At 49.8% G+C, this 22,063-nt stretch overlaps 1 protein-coding gene across 2 annotated transcripts; it reads left to right on the forward strand.

Annotated features, from left to right (window-relative positions):
- Positions 1 to 2,054: 2,054 nt before the first annotated feature.
- LAS1L (LAS1 like ribosome biogenesis factor) lies at positions 2,055 to 21,981 on the forward strand. Of its 2 annotated transcripts, XM_046673306.1 has the most exons (14): positions 2,224 to 3,462; positions 4,413 to 4,482; positions 5,318 to 5,399; positions 6,221 to 6,505; positions 6,794 to 6,840; positions 7,675 to 7,796; positions 9,563 to 9,648; positions 9,987 to 10,037; positions 10,341 to 10,547; positions 10,898 to 11,045; positions 16,177 to 16,715; positions 19,616 to 19,766; positions 20,274 to 20,476; positions 21,649 to 21,786. In XM_046673306.1, exons 1-13 carry the CDS (start codon positions 3,290 to 3,292, stop codon positions 20,461 to 20,463), a joined length of 2,151 nt encoding a protein of 716 aa, XP_046529262.1. In that variant the 5' UTR covers positions 2,224 to 3,289; the 3' UTR covers positions 20,464 to 20,476; positions 21,649 to 21,786. The 2 variants fall into 2 exon arrangements, with proteins under 2 accessions (XP_046529261.1, XP_046529262.1); XM_046673305.1 differs by lacking the exons at positions 9,987 to 10,037; positions 20,274 to 20,476 and having other exon boundaries at positions 2,055 to 2,360; positions 3,337 to 3,462; positions 21,649 to 21,981.
- The last annotated feature ends 82 nt before the right edge of the window (positions 21,982 to 22,063 follow it).

A 22,063-nucleotide genomic window follows, 5' to 3' on the forward strand; every position in this document is an offset into this window, starting at 1 on the left:
ATAGTCAAGCAAGAATAGCCTTATTAAATACTAAAATGTCTTTAATGAAAAAGGCTGTCCTTCAAAATAGAATGGCTTTAGATATTTTAACTGCATCCCAAGGTTGTACATATACAATCACTCAAACCGAATGCTGTGGTTTTATATGTGATGAATCTTCCAATGTGTCGTCTCTCCTAAAGCACATGAAAAAAACAGGTGAATGCCTTAAGCGATCCTACACCCAGTCTTGATTTGTGTGGCTGGCTCCCTTCCAGTATCAGTTCCCTTTTTTGATCCAGATTGCAATTCCTATTTCTATTACTTCTTGGAATTCTTGTACTAGTTATAATATTCAAATTAATTGCTGTTTTCTTTACTCAGTGTTGTAAGACTGGCATAGAAGCTAGAGGAATGGTTGTTCAGTGACTTGAGATGGTCAATCGATCCTATAACCCTGGACAAATTTCCTTTTCTGATAAGGACTATGCCTAAGAACTCATTTTAAACTAATGTTTTCCAATATGTTGAATTATTATCACTGTTAGTGCACTTGTTCTATAATTGTGAACAACATAAACATAGAAGTCATAGAAAAGCACACATACGTTTGTGCAACAATCTAAAATTAACTGAAAATTATATAACCTATGAAATGCTTCCTCTGTTAATATATATACCACTGTGCTTGTCTGACTATTTCCACCCAACATGGACAAGTGGGCAAATAAATGAGATAAAAGCCTAGCACCCAGTTACATGATGGACCCAGGGCAGGCTGCAACCACCCTGGCGCCAAGGCACAATATTTTGATCATCAATGCTTTCTATTAAAAGATTATAGATCAAAAGGTGTAAAATGATAAACAAATGGCAAACAATAGGATATATTGGATTATATGAGGAAGCTATTTGTTGTAAAACTATTTCAGCCTGACCTTGTTTTTCCAAAAGGGCCAGACATGGCCATTGAGCATGCACTGTCTATCCACTTTAAGCATTTGTTATGCCCCAAAGACAAGAACAAATGTCCTTAAGATAAAGATGCAACTTTCCCCACATTGGCATTTCCTTAAGGATAAGCATCTCTCCCTATGCTAGGAATTGATTGCTGTGCCTTCCCGTGACCACCCAGCTTGAGACAGCAGACCTGCTACCTGCTGTGTGAATTGCTGTGTTGGCTAGGCAATCTTGTGACTGTTATAAAAGGGACATTCCAATCACATGTGATACATGCTCTTTGACGGTATATAACCAATCTATACACCCCACTTATTTGGTGCCCCAGGCTATATGGTCCTCAGATCTGGCTGATAATAAACTCACCCCAATTTTGATTTATAGATTGGTTACAGATTATTTGCATTGATGGTGAGAAGGATTGGGGCAGAGTTCTGAACACATTTTAGCCAATGTGTAAAATCAGAAAGCCTTCAAAATATTGCTTTCCCACCAGAACTCTAGAATCCCAAGGAATTATGCAGAAAACTTAAGCATATCTTTGCAGATACTGAAACCAACCAAGCAGTGGAATTCTGGCAGAGAAAAATCCTACAATTTTCAGCTATGGAAGAGAACCTAGAGATCACCCAGTCCAAGCCCCTCACTGTACATTTGTGAAAACTCAGCAGATTCTTCAGCCCAACTTCAGAAATCTAGATATTAGATATCTGCTCTGTAGTCTTGTTTCAGTGTCCACAGTGTTTTACTGGATCAGGCGCTGATTCATGCCAATAAAAACATAAGCGCGTTTCCAGTATACACTGGATGATCACAATCCATCCCCTAGCCGCCAAGGGGCGCAAACTAGCATTCCTCCTGCAGTCCAGACAACATCCCTCACGGCCTGGGACAGAAACCCGTCAGCAATCAGGAAACTACCGGAACCTTGAGGCAGAATGCTTGCAGCTGCTACGGTTGCTTTGAGAAAAGAACACTTCCGGCCAGCGAGGACGTAGTCCCAACTTGTTTGATCGGCCCCCTGCTCTTGCGTTCCGATTTGCCACGCTAATACTGGGAGGCGGGCTTGCGTCGTGGTTTCGCTCTCCCCATTGGCTGCTGGTGCAGCAGCGGTTTAGAGTGAGGGTGGCACGTTGGGCTGCGAGCTGTGTGGAGTGCCGTGGCACGAGCTGCGTCGAGCCCAGTGTCTGGTGGGAATCCGGGGCCGGGCAATTTCTGGGTCCCCGGGTGATGGATCGCGTGTGGAGTGCGTGGTGCGGGAAGTGCGTCCAAGAGAGAGGGACGTCGCCACTCTGGGCCCAGCGTATCGTGGTCGCCTGGCTCAGTAAGGCCGAGTGGGATCAGGTGACGGTGTATCTGTTCTCTGACGACCATAAATTGCAGCGGTACGCGCTGAACCGCATCACCGTGTGGAGGAGCAGGTAAGGCGGCAGGTTCAGCCCTCCTGCCTGCGTGCTGGTGGCGCCTTACCTCTTCCTTTGTAGAATTCCTGTAAGGCCATATTCTCCAGTCTTCCCCTAAATTGTCTAATGGTGTCCCTGTGAGAGGTTTGGGCGTTGCCCCTCTCCCAAGTGCCTGGGGGAAAGTCACAGCCTAGCTCTTGGACTAATCCCGTTTGCAGAAAGAATGGGAGTGTGGGGGCCGGCTCCGTGGCCGAGTGGTTGAGTTTGCGCGCTCCGCTGCGGCGGCCCAGGGTTCGGATCCTGGGCGCAGATATGGCACCGCTCGTCAGGCCACGTCGAGGCGGCGTTCCACATCCCACAACTAGAAGGACGTGCAGCCAAGATATACAACTGTGTACAGGGGTGGTTAAAAAATAAAGAAAGAAAGAAAGAAAGAAAAAGAAAGAGAATGTGCCTCCACAGCCCTCTTGTAAAATCTTTGAGCTTTAACCCTTACCTTCTTCCATCTTGGGGAGGGTGCGGGAGGACCATTGTGGCTGAGCCAGCGGTTGAGTAGTAGGTTAGTACCCTTGGGTGGATTTCCAATTCAAATTGTCGCGGGGGGGGAGGTTGCCTACAAAATCGTGTTCGAATGGGGTTCCTCAGTCCAGTTGGTAAGATTGAGTTAGGAGGAGATAAGAGATAAGGGTCTTCTCCAGCTGAATGAGTTGAGGGTTTCGGGGTGAAAGAAAGGGGTATGTCCACCACACTTAATTGTTGGTTGATTGTGGAGCAGTTAGACGTCCTGTGTATACCCTAGACAGCCTCTCATGCCCTGTGTACTATTGGATCCCAGGGACATTATCCTCTCTCTTCCCACCTTCTTGATTTGTGTCTGTTCATGAACTCTTGAGCCAATATATAATCAGAATAGCTTACAGCAACCTAGGTTCTGAGGTGGGTGGTGGATGAGTGTAAGGGACCTTTATGATGGTGCTGGACTGTGGCCTTTTAGGTTAGGCAACGAACTCCCCCTGGCAGTGGCTTCTACTGCTGACCTGGTACGCTGTAAGCTCATGGATGTAACTGGTGGCTTGGGCACTGATGAACTTAGACTGCTCTATGGCATGGCATTGGTCAGGTAAGACCTACATGGGTAGGAGTGGGGGGTGGTTTTGGGAGTGGGGTCTGGGGTGGGAGTAGCATATAATAAGCAAAGCTTGGGTCACCCCATGATTGCTTGACTCGACAACTTTTGGTACCCCCTGTCAACACACATTCCTCTTTTTCCTTTCCCTAGAGCCTTCTCTTTTCTTGGAATGTGAGGTGGGGGTGGCTCAGACCGAGAGATCTCTATGGGTCTCGTCCAGCTTTGACAGTTTGATTTTTTTCCTTCCCCTTTAACTCTTGTCACCCAGAGGAACTTTTCTGAATGGTTACATGTTCTTGGCCAAAATTTAATGTGGATTTTCCAACCTTCCCCCCATTTATACTTAGCAACACTCTTCCCCCTTCTCTCCACGAACACGGAAAGATTGCTGAGTTGTGGAAGTGGAGATGTGGGCCAGTAGTTCCTGACTTAGCAAGTGACACAGAGTGGTTCTAGCAGCCTCATGCACACTGGGAAAAAGGCTGCCACTGAGTTTTCTCATCTGTGAAAGTCCTTGCTCATCTCATACTGTTCCCTTTATCTGCCTGGAGGTCCTCTCTAGCTCTTCTTACCTTCTCCATCATTTAGCTGTGCTCCCCTTCATCATTTGATGTAGTCCTTTGTCCTAGTATTTATAACATATAATGTTCTAGCATAATGTTATGTTATGTTATGATTATCCTAGGCTGAATTCTTCAAGGCCAGAGCAGTGTCTTATTCATCTATATGGCTTCAGCACAGGGCAGACTCTCAGTAAATGTTGGACTGGATGGAAGTTTACCTGCTCTGGCTGACACCAACCATAAGAACAGGACAGAACAGTCAGTGGAAAGGTTGTAGAAATGGGAAGCGTCAGTAACTCAGCAAGGTGTTTTGAAGCCCCACTGGTTTGAGTAAAACAGTTACTTGGGCTGTGCCACTTATTTCTGCCCCAATCCCAGGTTTGTGAATCTTATCTCGGAAAGGAAAACGAAGTTTGTCAAGCTCCCCCTCAAGTTCCTGGCTCAGGAGGTACGTATGATAAGGTGGCCTTGCTCAATTCTCTCTCCCCAGGAGGGCTCAGTAAATGGGGCATGGGGTGATGTGGGCACACAGTCAGACTAGCTCATCCCACCACTACCGGCCAGGCAAAGCCCAACAAGAACCCCAGAGCCTCACCCTCCAGTTGAAAGAAGCAGACTTACTCTCTTGCTCATGGCTGCCATCTTCAGTGGGCTTTACTGCCTAGCTTGCTGGGAGTGGCCCGGTGAAGCTAAGGCGGCCGAATGCACCACTGAGTGGGGACAGGAAATAGGTGGCAGTCACAGTGCCTGCCCTCTGGGAGCTGACAATCTGAGGGAGGAGACATGCTCAGCCAAGCAGCATGAAAATGCCAGACATTCCTGCCCTGAGTGAGTATGTGAGACATGTAGAGGACCAGAGGGCAGGCAAGTTCTCAGCCATCAAAAGAAGCTTCCTGGAGGAGGTGTGGGAAGGAGGGAGGAAGGGAGGAAGAAGGGGTAAAGGGTACGCAGGGACAGGGACTGGTATAGATAAGGCAGAGGGAGGCTGGAGAAGGTGATTGCTAATGCTCATTCACAGGAACCTCTTTGTTGGAGGACGGTGGTTGGTGGCTGGGTGAGGCAAATGGCTTTTCTGATTTTCAAGAACACCTTCACAGAGTAGTGAAAAGAATCGGGAGACCTGGTTTATAATCTTGGCTCTACTACTAAGACTGGAACCTCCTCTTGGGACCTCAATTTCTCTATCTGTAAGATGAGGGCAGGCTAAGCTAATTCATGTCTGTGGTCCCTTCTAGCTTTAATATTTTCTAATTTCTACACTCAATATCCTCCCCAACAATCAGGTGAACATTCCGGATTGGATTGTTGAACTTCGCCATGAGTTGACCCATAAGAAAATGCCCCATATAAATGACTGCCGCAGAGGTGAGTCCCCAGGGAGTGCAACTGCCATAGTTAACTGCCTGGGCTGGGTGGCACTGTGGGTAGAGGAAGAGGTTAGGAAGGTCTCCACCTGGGGTCAGAGCCAGGACTAGAGTGAGGCAAGTGAGGCCCTCGCCTTGGGCACAAACTTTAAGGGTTCATCAGAACTCAGTAATCAAGATAAATAACATTTTAATGTGGAAAAACCCACGATGAACAAATACCAAATTTAAGTGAAGACAGGATTGGTATTACTGATTTTTCCTTTTGTAATAAGGCTTGGCAAGGCACTGTTCTGATCCTATTTTGGTATATTGATTATTGAAACTCATCCCTTAGCATTTGTGCCTGAGGAGGGGAGTGGTGGGGGGCAGGTTGAGAGGTGTGAGCCATCAAGTGTTATGAACCCAGGGGTTCTTTGGACACCTCATCCCAACTAAGAACCCCTGCTTCAGCCTAGACCTTTTGTGTGGGGGAAGCAGATCTAGAAAAGATCTCGGGCCAAGGCCATGTAACTAGCTAGTGGGGCTTGGGTCCCTGTTCTCCCACTTTCCAAGCCTGTGCCATTTTTGGCATCCCACATCCAAGTCTAGTTTTAGTTTTTTCTAGGAAAGGTACTGGTGAGCAGGAGAAAGCAAAGAACAGAGGGATAACCCAGAGCAAGAGCGGCCACTTCTGGATATTTGAGATTTGTGCCTTCTTGGAGCCACGCCTCTTCCCTGGGGCCTTCCCATAAGGCTCACAAGATGAGGCTGGGGGCCTGCTAGGAGCTGCTTGCCTGTGGCTGCTCCTATGGCACTGCCTTTCTTCCTCTCCTCCTTTAGGCTGCTACTTTGTCCTGGATTGGCTCCAGAAGACGTACTGGTGCCGCCAACTGGAGAACAGCCTGAGAGAGACCTGGGAGTTGGAGGAGGACAGGGAAGAGACAGATGAAGAGGACCAAGAGGATGATAAAAACATTGTTGTTGAGGATGTCACAGAACAGAGACCAGAGCCTAAGGATGAGGCGAAAGGTGCAGAGCTGGATGTCAGGGCTGATGGAGACAGCGAAGGAAACAAAGAGGTTGATTCGCATTGGGAAAAGACTCTGAGACATAAAGAGCTATATGGTAGGTGTCCTTGCAGGGGCAGAAAGGGGCCCATGAGCCTGGAAGACTCAGGCTTAGGGTTGACACCGGTTGTTTCCCTGGCTCAGCATTTCCTCTGGGGTTGTGGTGAGTGTTAGCTTAAAAAAATTACTGTCACAAGCCATCTTCCTTGATCCCTGTGAAGTAGGAGAGGCAAGAATTCTAGTTCCCAATTTCCAACTCAAGAAATGAGGTGAGAATGGCTCAGAATCCCATCAGGAGCAGGGGGCTGGGCTAGCTGCCCTATCTGTTTCCCTATTCTGTTTTCAGAAAGAGCCCGGGAACTGCTGGTATCATATGAAGAGGAGCAGTTTAAGGTAAGAAAGTGCTCTTGACTTGGCATGTTCTCTCCTGCCTAGGCCATTTCTTCCTTCTTGCCAGCTACCTTAGAGAAGTCCTAAGAAGGAATTTGAAAGAAAAGTGGCAAAGCTTGAGGGAACTTCTCAGAAACAAGAGAAGCAGAGTCCAGTTGGCTGACCCTCCACACCCATGGAGTGGGGAGACGATGGAAGTTTGTGGATAATCTGCCCTACTGGGTGATAGGGAACAACTGGGCATAGGTGGTTGCATAGCCCTGCAGTACTGCAACTGATCAGCACATGATGTCCAGGAACTTTCCTAGATCAGGTGAGCTTGAGGGGAGCTGTTTTAGCAGGAAGGGAGGTAGCTTAGAAACTATTCAGCTCAATTCTTCCTTTTCACAGATAAAAAAATTGAAGCCATGGATGAGTGAAGGGACTGGCTCAAGGTCACATATGCAGTTAATGATAGAACCTGGATTAGAACCCGGGTTTCCTGATTCCCTTTATTCCTTAGCCCATTGCTTCCCTTCACCCGTTGGCCCTAGGATCTCTGCCCAACTCCAGCAAAATTCCCCCACTGGATATCTTAGCATTGGGGTATCTGGTGATTGGGAACCACAGGGAATTCAGGGTGAGAGGGAGGAGGAGGAAGAGAAGAAAGTCTGGCATTTGAGGGTCAGGATATTTTTAGTTGCAAGACCAATAGGGGAGTTATGGGCCCACCCCTGCATGTTCTGCCCTCTCCCCTGAAGGGAGGTGCTGAGAGGTCCTATGGGAAGGGATCCTGGAGGGGTGGAAGAGGGTTGCCTGGCTGAACCAGCCTTCTGATGGGACCCTCTTTGCTGGCAGGTACTGGAGAAATTTAGGCATTTACCTCAGGCCATTAAGGCATGGAATAACCTGTCCCCACCTGTAGAATGCATCCTGGCTGAGCTCAAGGGCATCACATGGGAGAACAGGTTTGTAACTAGGTAATCAGGGGCTGCCTACTCTCTTGGCTAGAGCATATTAGCCTCACTGAAGTCGGTTTCCACATCCCAGCTTGCCAACCTCTAGGAAATCCCAGAGATAATCTTGATCCCCCATGGTGTGACCCTGCATTCTGTATGACCGTCTTCCCCTGGCCCTGTCAGCTACCAAGTGGGGGTTGCCTGCTCTGAGTCACTAAAATGGCCAAAGGCAGGATTGTGTACTGTCATCCATAACCTGGCCAGCTTTTTTCCTCTCTGTCCAGTGGTATGTGGAGTTCTTGGGAACTAGGAGAAGCCCTTACCCTACCACCTCACTGCCTAGCCCTTGTCCAAGTTTGAGGTAAAAGATATATGGTGGGCACTGCTTGTCTTTTTCTTTTGATCTGCTGTTAGAGAGTATCACTATCCACTGGATAGCTGTGGTTGGGGAGACCAAGGAGGCACCTTCCCAGGGCCTGGCTCCTCAAAACACTAAGACCTTCCCCACTTAGTATGGCCATGAGCCTCTTTTTCCCAAAAAATAATGCTCAGTTCAATCCAGAGCAGACAAACAGTATCTATTCATTCCTCTCCTCCCTAGTTCTTGGGGGCTTGCTACTTAAATTCAGCTGGAAAGATCTTTGGGGAACCCTCCACTAAGAACCTATGAAGGCAGAGCTAGACATTCCCAGCTAGGGAGAGGTTAGAAGGAATCTGGGATGGAGCAGAGAGTATAGGAAGGTGGTGTAGGTGGCAGAGTGGGCTTGGGTGGGCGCCTACAGTGCACGTTGGGATTACCCCTGGAGTCGTCTTCATTGCCAGGATATTAGTAGTTCCAAAGGTGTTTTATCAATGTCTGCCCAGCATAGGCTTCTTGGCTGCACCCTTCAGCAAAGGGGTGGGTGGTAACCTCCCCAGCAGCTGGGAAAACTGTCCTTGTGCCCCTAGACAGTAGTGTCTTCCTGGTTGTGCTTAGCAGGCAGCTGGCTGGCTGCTTTAAGTGCTTTTCCTGGATACTGACCTCAGGAGATGGGAGATGGATGGAAGGACAACTCTTTCCTCCTCGAGCCTGGTAGAGGTGGGGATCTGAGCATAACAGCCCTTCAGGCATTGAGACACTTTGGGAGCTCTTGTTCCCCCTCTAGGCCTTGTCACCTGGGAGAGCCTCTCAGGGAACTGCTAAGCTCTGGAGGAGACAGCTGGCTGTTGCTGGTTTCGATTTGAGCTGGATGAGGTTGAGGGATTACCCCTATAGCCTACGCTTTCAACCTCTATAACTTAGTTCTGGGTTCTTGGGGTCCATAGGAATAAGGATCATATTTGGTCCATATTTGATTCCCCAGAGTTTCTGCATCTAGGATCTGAAAGAGGCAACTAGGTAGAGGGAGAGGGGTAGGAGACCAGAAGACTGTCAAGAGAAACAAAAAGACTGAGCAGGAACTAAAGTCTAAAAGCCCTGTGACCCCAGGCATTTAACTCCTCTGTGGGCCTGGGACTTCTCACCATCTGTGTTTTCAGTCTTGTTCAGCTGCTGCTGCCCTCATTATGGGCCTTAGATCAGCATTTGTTTGGTAAATGCTTGTTCAAAACCCACTGATCAGTCTCTGGTCCAGCGCCTTCCCCAGGAGGCTGAGGCCTGAGATCCACCTGTAAACTGCCTTCCTTTTCCCCCGTGCTGCTTTAGCCACTTGAGTCAGAGGCTTTACCTGCCTTGGGAGTGGGTAGGGGAGTAGAACAGGGTCTTCTGCCTGCTTCAGTTTGTTTAATTAAGTATCCTCTTGCTCCAGGGAGGCTGTGCTGGATGCTTTTCTGGATGACGGCTTTCTCATCCCCACATTTGAGCAGTTGGCAGCTTTACAGATAGACTATGAAGGTAGGGTCCTAGGGCTCACTGCAGCCTTAGGGTTCTGTATTTCTTGGGCAAGAACACCAGGGGTGGCCAGGGTGGCCCTGGACTGGGCATCAAGGCCTGTTTCCTGCCATTCTATAGCCTCTGGAAGCCCCTCTCACCTGAGCAGAACAGGTAGCCCCACTGATAAGTAGTCACTGGGCTATTCTTACACGGCCTGGAATTGGGTGGGGTGGGGTGGAGTGAGGGGAGTCTTCATATTGTGCTATGTTAACTGTGATTTGGCCGCTTCCTAGAGAGCTAGAACAGCAGAACTGGAAGGGCCTTGTGAGGTCATCTAGTCCAACATCCTCATGTTACAGATGGGCAGACTGAGGTCCAGAGAGGGGAAGGTACTGACCCAAAGTCACACAGTGAGTTATTGACAAAGCTGAAAGCTAGAACCAGAGTTCTTTTTCTTTTATACTCTGTTTTGAGTCAGTTGTTGGTTGCCAGATACTAACTAGTTTCTCTCCCCGCTGTTCTGCTCTCCTCTTTCCTCTTATTCTGTGGTGGCAACTCTGTTGTTGTTGGTGATGGGGCTCCCTCTCCTTCTCTCTCAATCTCTCCTTCCCTCCCTCTCCCTCTTCTGTCCCTCTCTCCTCTCCTCCCTCTCTCCCTCCCTTCCTTCTTCCCTTTCCCTCTTTCCTCGTCAATGGGTGTCCCTCACAAACCAGAAAATGTGGACTTGAATGACATCCTGGTGCCAAAGCCATTCTCTCAATTCTGGCAGCCCCTGCTCAGGGGCCTGCACTCCCAGACCTTCACGCAGGCCCTGCTGGAGAGGATGCTCTCTGAGCTGCCAGCCTTGGGGGACAGCGGGATCCGGCCCACCTACATCCTCAGATGGACCCTTGAACTGATCGTGGCTAACACCAAGACTGGTGAGGGAGACTAGCCCTAGCCCCAGGGCCTAATGCGGCCAAGGCAGAAGCATCTACCACTGTCCTCAGCTCTCAGCTGAATAGCATCAGGTGGACACATCCCTTCTTGAAGGTTTAGGTTTGCCCAAGAGGGCCCAGCGGCAGCAGTGGACAAATCTTCCTCCACCATGTTTTTTCTCAGAGCCAACTAAACTGGGCAGGGGCAAAGGGCCCTGAATGCTTTGAGCAATTGGGAGGTGTAGAGTGGGGAGGCTGGGGGGATGAGGGGGGACAGAGTCAAACTTTACAAAGTACAAGATTGGGTGCGGGCTTAATGGTTCCTTCTCCTCAGGCCCTCTCTTCTCTCTCAGGTCGGAATGCCCGCCGATTTTCTGCAAGCCAGTGGGAAGCGAGAAGGAGCTGGAGGCTATTCAACTGCTCTGCCTCCCTTGACTGGCCCCGGGTGGTTGAGTCCTGCTTGGGCTCACCTTGCTGGGCCAGCCCCCAACTCCTTCAGCTGTAAGTCTCTTGAATTCCATCTGATAGGAGGGTGAGGCCTTATAGACCTCAGGGCTGCCCAGCCCTAGAATGGCAGAATTGGCCCAGCCCTTGCAAAGACACCTAGTTCCATCCCCTTCCTACTAACAGATGGGAGAACTGAGTCCCAAAGACGAGAGGGGTAGGGTATTCTTGCTTAAGACCGTGCAGCTTAAGACCTGGCTGAACTGAGTCCAGTATGAGAACAAATGAGACAACCCCCTTAGAGTGCTTAGCACAGTGGCCTGTACAGAGTAAGTGCACAGTAAATTGTAGCTGCTGTTTATTATCGAACCCAGTCTTCTGACTCTAAGTCCAGTGCTGTCTCCTCTATTATCTTCCCAAAGTATACCTCTCTATTACATAGGTGCTCAGCAACCTTCAGTGGCTGGCTCCCTATTGCCTTCCTGATGAAGTCTAGGCTTCTTAGCCTGACGTTCAAAGATCTTTCTGATTCTTCCCCAACCTATTATTGGTCACCATACCTCCTGTGGTTTCCCTTTACCCAGTCCACCCTGGGTTCTATGGTCAAGCTGAATATTGCACTGGTTCCTGTAAATACCTGTGGTTGTCTCCCTTTCCTTTTCTCTGTCATTTTCTGACCTTAAGCCACTTCCCTCATACTCGTGGAAGCCTTTAGCACCTGATTATCTTCCTGCTTTCTGGAGCAATACCTGTTTCATCTGAGTGACCCATCTGACACTCTGCAGCTGCTTAGCACCAATGGCCTTCATTCTCCACTACGCTCAGCTACCTATTTCCATCACTCAGAGCTGTTCCACCTCTGAAAGCTGACATCCCAGCATCCCACTTGGGATCACCACCTCTTGTCCTTCCAGTTCTCACACTCACATCCTGTGACATCTGCTCCTTGCCAGCATCCAGATCTCCATCCCTCCATTTCCTACCTCCCTCAACCTTGCTTCCCCTCGATCCTGTCTGTGGTTGATTACTTCAGGCACTCATTAGCACCCTCAGCTCTGCTCATCCTTGGCATATCTGACTTGCAAAGCCCCAAGCTGGGATTGATCTTCCCCGCTCTGCTTCCCCCACTCCTCAGCCTGGCCAGCTGAGCTCTGCTGGAGAAAACCACATAGCCGTGCAGATTGCTGCCACTGCAGAGGTATGATTTTTAATTTTGGGTCAGGCCTCAGTTCTTTTTGTCTGAACTTTTTCTTGTTTTCTGCCCACTTTCTCTCCCATTTTCTGAGTGTTCTAAACCCCTACCACTCACCTTAAGCACCTCCCCCTCTCCCATTTCACCTTAGCTTCTTCAAGCACATGGAGGCATCTGACAGGGCCCCCTTGACCTGGGGTCCAGCCCTCATGAACTGATATGCAGCTACACTCAACCTTCTCACCAGTCTCAGGATGAGGTGGCCTTGCTCTGTGCCTGTGCTCTGGAGCCACCTCCACCAGCATCACTGGGCCTCATCCCATCCCTTCCCTTGCTCTGCTGGCTTTTGCTCCTCAACCTATGAACATGTCTGAGTTTTTCTCATCTTAAAACTAAGCAACAATAACAACAACACAAGCAAAATCTCCTTTGACCTAGCATCCCTCTGTGGGGTTATCATGAGCTTATCACTCCTTCCTCTCCCATCAAAACATCTGAAAAGAGTAGTCTACACTCAACAATCTTGATTTCCTCACTACCCTCTTACTTCCTCAACTTGCTGCAATTTGGCATTCACCCCTAGAGCTACTTTGACCTCCTAATGACCAAATCGAGTGGATCCTTGTCCATCGTTGTGTCTGCTGCATTGACGCTGTTTACCACTCCCTCCTTGAAATGCCTGTGCTTTTTTATTAGTTCCTGTTAAGTGCCAAGGCTTAAATCTTATCTAGCTCAGGCATCTCCAAGATTCAGCTCCTATGTTGGACTGCATATCAGACATCTCCCCTTGGAAGGCCCATAGGCACCTTACTGTGATCAAAAGGGAATTGGTCATCTTACTCCCCACCCCAACCCCGAAGTGATCTTCCTCCTCTGCTCCCTATCTCACTTGGTGGCAGCACCATCTATCCTGTCATGTTGACTCTCTCAAGTACTTCCCAAATCGGAGATTTTGTGTTTTTGTGTCTACTTCCCCTAGTGTCTCCTTCTCTCTATTAGACTAAGCTTTTCAAGCACAAGGGCTCTGCGTTAGCCCTCTGCTGCAGCACACCACATAAGCCCAGGTCCCAAATGGGCCTCAGGAAATATTGAACTAAACTATGCTCTGCTGTCTCATTGACAGCAGTTCTGTCTTAGGTGGGAACTGACTCTGTGCCTGGGCAATAAATGAAATAGGAGTCTGGATGCCAGTACCCTCTTAGTCCCCTGATGCCCCTCATAAAGTCAGAAAGTCTTTCTTGAACCCTGATCGGGTTGAAACCTTTGGGGCACCGTAGTGGCTTTTAAGTAGCTTATAAAAGAAAAGGGTAGCCTGCAGACAGAGTCAGTCAGGGCAAGACCTCCAGGAGATGAGACTGAACCAAACAGCCAAATCTCCAGATTTGTGTGCTCTAGACTAGAAGTGATATGGATGGGTGGGAAATTGGGAGGAGAACCAAAAAGGCCTGGAGAGGTCAGGAAAGCATCACAGACATTTAAGCAACTGAGCAGGAGAAAGAATAGAGGAAGTTTCGAAGTCCAGAAGGAACATGGCATGTGTATGTAATGGGGGGAGGGAGTGAAAAGAGCAGCATGGAGAGGTTTGGATAGGTGGCCTTCAAGGTACTTTCCAATCCTAAGTGCCTGCAGAGTGGAAGCTGCTGGTCTTGGAGAAGCCTGGACCACAGAGATGTTCTCCCAACCCAAGCATACCAGAGGGATGCGACACATGCCAGCAGTAACAGCGGCTCACATGGGTACGATTCCTTGTGCACAGATCCTGCCTTTATCAGATAATCAGTAACTCTACTTCTAATCATCCCATTACAGAGACTGGGAAATAGGATTTCCCTAGGTGTTATACTGCAAGTCTGCAAGTCAGAGCACAGAGCTGGGGCCAGAATCCGGATATCCTGTCCTTACTCCTGTGCTCTTGCCATAGTACTCCATTAGATTGCACCCTTGCAAAAAGCATGTGTTATCAGGCACACACAGAACTTGGTTTTCATTTTCCCCAGAGGAAAAATAAAAGATACAACTAGAAATTAAGTGTGAATCATGGTGCTGTGTTTTTTGTAGAAGTTATTTCATTTCATTTGACACAGCAGTCTTTGAAAGTAGAATATTAAATCCTTATTTGAGAGATGAGAGACACTGAGGCTCTGAGGAATGAAGTGACTTATGCAAAAGTCACATGGTTTGTTGATGGTGGGACAGGGATTCGGGCCCAGGTCTTGTGAGTCCAAAGTCCACCTTCTTTCCACCAACCTGACCTGTGAGCTTCTCAGTCCCCAGCTGTAACCAGACAAACCTGAGGAAGGAGATGCCTTTTAGGATTCGTATCACCCCTGCGTCTCAGTGGTCAGACTAGACAGCTTGAAATAGCGGGTGCATAATAACAAACAGCAGTGATACGGCGTCTTGCCAGTATCAAGTGCCTGGGAATATTTATTATTAATCATACTAATGGGCCACAGTGGGAGAGAAGAGAGTTTCCTCTCTGGCTTTTCCTCCAATAAGGCTGAAAGCTTTTCAAGAGTTTCCCCCATCCAGCCAGTATCAATTCAATTTGAGCCAGTGTCCTCTTGGAATATGAAAGCCCTACAGAAAGGGTCTCCCAGCCCGGACCCCAGTAACCAGCAACCAATGACCAGAGACCACACAGATGTGGCCAGTCTGCCTGCAGGGCCCAGAGAGAAAACAGCCCACTGAGCATATGGCCCCTCCATGAGCGGCCCACAGTTCAAACTCAATACACCTAGAAGGAAACCATCCATCTGTCCACCCCACCCATGACTCCCACAGTGACCAGGTGCCTGCTAGGTGCCTGGTTCTACGTGAGGCTCTGCGAGGGGTGCTCACCCTCTGTCTCCCCAGGAGCTCTCCTTCCCAACGGCTCTGTATCTCTTGGTGGTTTTGCTGTTAGCACCGTCCTTTGTGTGCACCATGTCATCACCTTTAACTCTCCTCTGCCTAACCCCTGTCATCTGGCCACCAAGCCCTGTTCTTTGTCTGTCTGTCCTTCACAGCTTCCCTCCCACCCACCTCCACTGCCAGTGCCCTAGGTCAGCCCTGACCAACTCTTCCTGGTCTCCCTACCTCCAGGCTGCCCCATCCAGGCCATCCTCCACATGGCCACCCTCCACACGGACACCATGGTGATCTTCAGAAACGCAGCCTTCACCTGCGCTCAGAGTTGTCAAGTGACCCCCTCTGCCCGACACACACTTAACCTTTGCAGCTTTTGCTTCCTCCCACAGCTCCTCAGCGCAACACTTCCCTTTGAGCCAGGCTACTCCCACCATGTGCACACAGCACGGTGTGCTCACTCTTGTCTCTGCACAAAGCCCTCTCTTGATCTCTCCTGCCCTCCTTTGCTCTCTGCCTCCCCCCAGCTCCTGTACTGCCTGAGGTCTGCAGTGCTCATCTGGCCTCCTTCCCACATCCTGCTTTGTCTTGTCACTTGCTGCTTTTTGTTTTTTCCCTTTTCCTCCATCCCAGTCTGAGCTGTAGTTGCTCCTGGAAAGGGATCAGACTGTGTTCCACGCAGAAGGAGCCCAGCACACTTCCAGGCATGTCTTTAGAGCTCAGGACAAGTTGTTCAGCTAGGCCAGAGGAAGAGAGGGATCTGCTATTCTCATGTCAAGCCCTGTAGGCCTATTTGCTAGTTTGTACATTTACATAGCATTTCATTACAGACTAATAGCTATCATTTATTGCATGCCCACTGTGTGCCAGGCATTGTATGTGAGCTATCTTATTTACTACTCTCAACAACCCTCTAAGTCCGGTGCCATTATTGTCCTCATTTTACTGAGAATGGAAGTGAGCCACAGAGATGAATCACAGAGCTTGTTTAGGGTCCATGGGCCTGTTGTTTCTGTGTTCTGTCTGCTCTACTCACTGCCTTTCAGAGGCAAGTCTGGAGGCTCAGAGACCAAGTTCAAACTGGAGTGTTGGGGTATGAAGTGACTTGAGATTTTAAATCTTTCTTACCCCATCCCTCCCTTTGCTCAGCGTCTTCAAAGCCATGGGGCAGGTCTTGCCAGATGGGGAGCAGGAGAAGCTGCTGCGTATCTGTTCCATTTATAACCAGAGTGGAGAAAACAGCCTGGTGCAGGAGGGCTCAGAGGCCTCCCCGATTGGGAAGTCTCCATACACACTGGACAACCTGTATTGGAGCCTCAAACCAGATGGTGCCAGCTCTGGGCCTGAAGGTGAAGCCCAGCAGCAGGAGGAGCAGGGCAGCCTTAATGATGTTAAGAAAGCTGAGAAGGAGGAGAAAGAGGTCATGGAAGACCAGGTGGAGGAGGAGGAAGAGGAAAATGATGACCAAGAGAAGTGGAAGGAGGAGACGGAGGATGAAGAAGAAGAAGAAGAAGAAGAAGATGATGACGATGACGACGATGACGATGATGATGACATAGACGATGAGGAAGACAGAATGGAGGTGGGGCCTTTCTCTATGGGGGAGGAGTCCCCCACTGCTGAGAATGCTAGGCTCCTGGCCCAGAAAAGAGGAGCTTTGCAGGGCTCTGCATGGCAAGTTAGCTCAGGTAAGAAGCCTGATACCCATTTTCTCTCCATACCAATCTTCCCTCTCTGGCTAGCTCTTGAGGCTTCCCTCTATGCTAGAGAAGAGATGGAAAGTAGCAGGTGATAGCCAGTGTGAGGCAAGCCTGGGAGGCAGCCTGGTATGTGGATGACAGCTGGCTTCCCTCCCTCTTAGGATGAAGTGTGTAAGTGCTAGGGGCCTAAGCACTGTCATGCTACCCGCTGCTTCATTCAGAGAACACATTTAGAGGGATAGTATGGGTGTGAGCACTGAGCAGCAAAACACAGAAGAGAAAGTGAGAGGTAGGGGGTTGATATGTGTATGATTCTGCATGTGTTTTTTGCATGCAGTGATCTAGGGTCAGGGAGACAAAAAAAGAGCGCTTTCTGCGATTATGTGAATGTATATGTACCCATGGAGGCTGTGTGTGTGAAAAAGAAGGAACCCAGGGGCATTAAGTCAGAGAAAGTGGAAGTAAGATCAGAAGAGTGAGAATAAGGAGTGGTGAGGTTAGTGAGACAAAGCCAAGACGGGGCAAGGAGGGTCGGGCAATAGGAAAGTGGGAGACACATGAATCTGTTCCTGCTGAGGGTGGTCTTTTGATTGCCCTCATTTAGGTTAGGGGGCAGGAAGCTTAAGGCAGGGAGACTCTGAAGGAATGAGCAGTCTGGTGTGTGTCGAGGGGGCATGTGTGTGTGCCTGCACACTGAAGGTAGGGGTGGACGTGGGGGCACAGCCTGTGTGATGGAGCCTGAGGGACAGAGGGCAAAGAACTAAGACTGGGTGTGGTGTATTGTGGGCATGGTGAGGAACAATAGCGAGTGAGAGGGAAGGCAGTGAAGGAACTTAGGGGGAAAGGTGGAGCCTTTGCCCTTGTGTGGACATGTGTGTGGAAGGGCTGGGTCATAAAGGCCCTGTGCTTTTATGTGGTGGGTGAGTGCTAGGAGTGGGAGAACATGTTGATGTCTGTGTGTGTGTGAATGGGTGTGTGCCTACACGTGATGGACAAACCAAGGCACAGTGACAGAGAAATCTCTTAGGGCTAAGAGGGCTGTTTGGAGATCTTCGTAAATATTGAAAGGGAGGGGCATTGACATGGGCAAAATTGTGTGTGTGTGTGTGTGTGTGTGTGTGAGAGAGAGAGAGAGAGAGAGAGAGAGAGAATAGGGGCTGTGAAAAGAGAAGTCATTGTGAAGAAGGCTATATGTGCATCTGTGCGTACATGCACACATGGTCATGCATGTTTTTGGAAGAGGAGACAGGGTTGCTGAGACCATGGGGGACAGGAGGTATCTGAATGAGGGAGAGGACTGGCAGCAGTGAGAGGTGGGGGTATGTGCAAGGGCGTGAGAATAGACAGTGAGACAGTTATTCAGAGATGGGCTGTGTGTGTCCATGCTGTCACTGAGGGGACATGTACAAGGGTGCAGGCTAGAGAGGTAGGGGCAGTTATGTAGGCAGGTTTGGGGAAATTAGTGATGGGGAGAGAGGTCAGTGACAGACATTGCGGGGGGTCCCTGTGTATGAAGGTACTTTTGTATGCATAGGGTAATGCAGGGCATTAAGACAGACACAACTTCCTTATAAAAGAGCCAGGGGTCGGGCGATGGGCAGGCAGAGGAAAAGACCCTCCTGAAGGGGGTTCTATGGCTAACATAAAAAGCTAGTCCAGGATTGATACCTTCCAGAAAGCCAAGGACATTATGACAGGGAGAATTCTTTGGGTACCAGGGAGATGTGGGAGGCCAGAAACTGAATCTGTTTGGAGGAGCTCACCAGTTAAGTCTTCACTGGAAAACATTGGATACATTGGTGTAAGAATGGGGATGGGGATTTAATATAAACTGTGTGGAGGGTGTTTAACTGATAGAACAGAGCTGGTGGGTAGTGCCTGACATGGTCCGTTCTAGACTGGGGTATCTCTGTGGGGAGAGGGGCTGGGGAGTGGTTTGTGAATGTGGAAAGGCTAGGGCATTAAAATCTTTCCCTTGCTCCCTTACCATTGCTTCCTTTGTGTGTGCATACACATATGTGGGGATGCAGGGATGGTAAGACTTCTGGTTTGTGTGCCTGTGAATGAGAGATGTGGGAGACAGGGAGTGAAACTGGGAACATTTGTTAAATGGAGGGCTTGGTCTGTGTGCTTATGTCTGTATACTTAGGCGGCGGTAGGGGGTGGGATATACAGTGAGACAGCCCTTCCCCACAGAAGGGATGTTCTTTGTGTATGCATCAGAGGGCAATAAGACCTTGCAGGGGGAGCATAATACCTCTGAAAAAGAGTCTACCCTGAAGTAGTGTGTGGGTGTGCATATCTCTCAAGGCAAAGCCACTAAGAAATGATGTGACATTCAAGAACGCTGGGGGTGTCTGTGTGTAGATGTGTAGGAAATCTAGATCATTCAGATACTCAGTTATCTGTGGGTTTGGGGAGGAGGTGCAATGGGAATTCTGGGGCATCTAGACTTTTCCATATATGTGTGTGTGGAAATAGGGGTGAGGGTGAGAGGTTGAGGGAGTGATACAGCCAGGTACAAAAAAGATGTTGTCCTCTGTATCTGTGAGGACATGTCTGGGGAAGTGGGAGAAAAGCAGAGAGGAACAAAAATGTCTGTAGATGTGTGCATGGTATGTGGTGTGTGGGGTGGTTGTGGTGGAGTGTGTTTGTGAACACATAGAGGGAAAGAAGGTCCATAAAAAGTATATGGGGAAGTGTGGAAGGGGTGGGGAGTACTAAGGTGGAGAGGAGCTCATGAGAAGTGATGCAGAGAGGAGTGAGGCTGGAGATACACAGAGATCCCATGCTAAGCAGGCTAATTGAGGTGGGTGGGTGGACAGGGTAGTTGGGCCTGTGCATCAGTCCGAGAACTAATGCTCTTGCCTCCTCCCTTTCCTCCACAGAAGATGTGCGATGGGACATCTTCCCCTTAGGCCGAATGCCAGGTCAGACCGAGGACCCAGCAGAGCTTATGCTGGAGAATTATGACACCATGTATCTTTTGGACCAGCCTGTGCTAGAGCAGCGGCTGGAACCCCCAACATGCAAGACTGGGTGAGTACCCATGGCAGCAGGATTTCTTACCCCTTTCTCTGCCTCCTGCAGTGGGGAAGGAGGGAGCGTAGGATGGAGGGGGGAAGGGAGGGAGAGAAGGACACAAAGTGGGGTGGGTGGGGGAGATAGCTGTCCCCAGTCAGGGCCTAAATGAGGGACATATAAATTCCAGTCCCTGGCTGAACCCTTGGCAGAACTCCCAGCCCCTAGTGGGGGGAGCCAATGAGGCAGCCATGCAGAACTGGCTTGGCACCCCTCTCAGATTGCATCCAGTTTGTGTGTGTGTGTGTGTGTGTGTGTGTGTGTGCGTGTGTGCACATTTTGGGAAGAGAGAGGTCCACAGCCGCCAACAGTTTCACTAAAGGGTCCACCATTCCCAAAAGGTCAAGAACAGATGCTCTAATCCAACTTCTTCATGTTCCTGAGGAGAAAACTGAGGCCCAGAAAGGGGAAGGGATTTGTCCAAAGGTGCACAGAGTAATCAGTAGGCCTCCCCGCACTATCCAGGCATCTTGGTAGCAAGGCCTGCGCAGGGCTCCATGCTCTCCCTCGAAACTCGCCTCTGGATCACAGGCGTGGGAGCCCTTGGGTCATCAGGGAGCCAGGAACCAAGCAGCCCTTGCTGAGGGGCTCTGCTGGTAACACAAAGGAGCCCGTCCAGAGGGCGTGTACATTCCGGAATGCGGGGCCATTGTGACCAGGAGAATCCTGTGAGTACCAGAGAGAGACCTCTGTGGGCCCCTGAAACTGAGAGTCTATCCCTCTGCTTCCTGCCCACTCCCTGGGAGATGAGCCCCTCTTCCTCTGGACATTTGGGGAGAGGGCTAGTAGAACCCAGGGGCCCCAGAAGCAGACCAGGCCCAAGGCAGTGCCATGAACTCTGTCCTAGGCTAGGGAGCAGCAGGCCTCTTGGAGAGGAGAGGAGGCAGCTGGGGAAGCCAGGTGTTCTGTAGCTGGGAGTGGGGCCCACAGTCTGAGAGAGAAAGAGACCACCTCTTCCCTTGGGTGAGACTGGCTTGATGAGCACCAGGGTATCAAGGGTGAAGTGTGGGCAGGTGGAGATGTTAACTGCTGAAGGATGCTGATTCGGCCCAGCTCTCACACCCATGTAGTGAGGAGGCTTCCTCTGCTGGAGCGGTCATGCCTACCCCTGTTCCTTGTCTCAGCTCCACTCCTGACGTGTCTATGTGGCCTTGAGCAAGTCCCTTTTCATCTCTGGGCCTCAGTTCCAGGACTAGATCATCTCTAAGGGTTTTTTCAGCTGCAGTAGTGTAACCATGGATCTGCCTGAGGGGAAGGATGATGACTTTGCTCTCAGCTGTCACCCTCATCTACCTGGAAGGACCTTTGACCTGCAGGAAGCAGGGGAAGCAAGAGTGTTCAGAGCAGGGTCAGGGATGGGGAGGATAGGAGCTCGGCCTAGCCCTGCAGTGCAAGCCTTGCTTTGTGCTCCCTAACCAGCTGTTGGGAGTGGGAGGGATCTAGCCCAGCATCCTCTGGGCGCCCAAGCTCTAGGGCCTTGGAAGAAGGCCTGTTAAGGCAGCCACTTTTAATATCTTCCTGGAGGTGGGGTGGTGTGCGTTCCCCTCTTCTACCTCAAGCCAAATAGCTATGCTTTAATCTGGTTTATATACTAGGACTCTGCATAGAGTCTCATTTAAAAAGTTCTGCTCCTTCCCTGCCTCCCTCAACTGAGGGGAGGGCAGAGCCACCCCTGCGGCCCATCTGAAGTAGTTTCTCAGATTTGCTCCAGTTTTTTCTTTGTAAAGCCAGGCAGGAGGGTGGGCCCTTCCCCTAGACACACACACATCAAGCACGCTTAGCCCTTCCAGAGCCTAGAGCTGCCTCCTTCCCTGACTGACCGCACCCCCTCTCTCCACAGCACCCTGGGCCTGAGCTGTGGCATTGGCAGTGGCAACTGCAGCAACGGCAGCAGCAACTTGGAGGGCCTTCTCTGGAGCCAGGGCCAGCTGCATGGGCTCAAAACTGGCCTGCAGCTCTTCTGATGCCCACCTTGGTGCAAGTGTTCATCCAGCCCTGCTGGGGCAACAGCCTTCCCCCCAAACCTCCCACCCCCGATGCTCAATGAAACAACCTGGGAGACAGCCTGCATCAACTCAGCTTTCTACCACAGAGGAATTTTTAATGTTTTAGATTTTGTTTTGTTTTGTTTTGTTTTATAAAACAATAAACAGGAAACTGTTGTTTTAGTGTTTATGAGATGAGGGTGTGTGTGCTGGGGTAGACCAGTGTAGTTCTCCCTTTATTCTGGGGGTTCCACAGAAGGTAGGATCATA

Source organism: Equus quagga, chromosome 10 (genome assembly GCF_021613505.1).
Source record: "Equus quagga isolate Etosha38 chromosome 10, UCLA_HA_Equagga_1.0, whole genome shotgun sequence".
In the NCBI taxonomy this organism is placed as follows: Eukaryota; Metazoa; Chordata; class Mammalia; order Perissodactyla; family Equidae; genus Equus; species Equus quagga.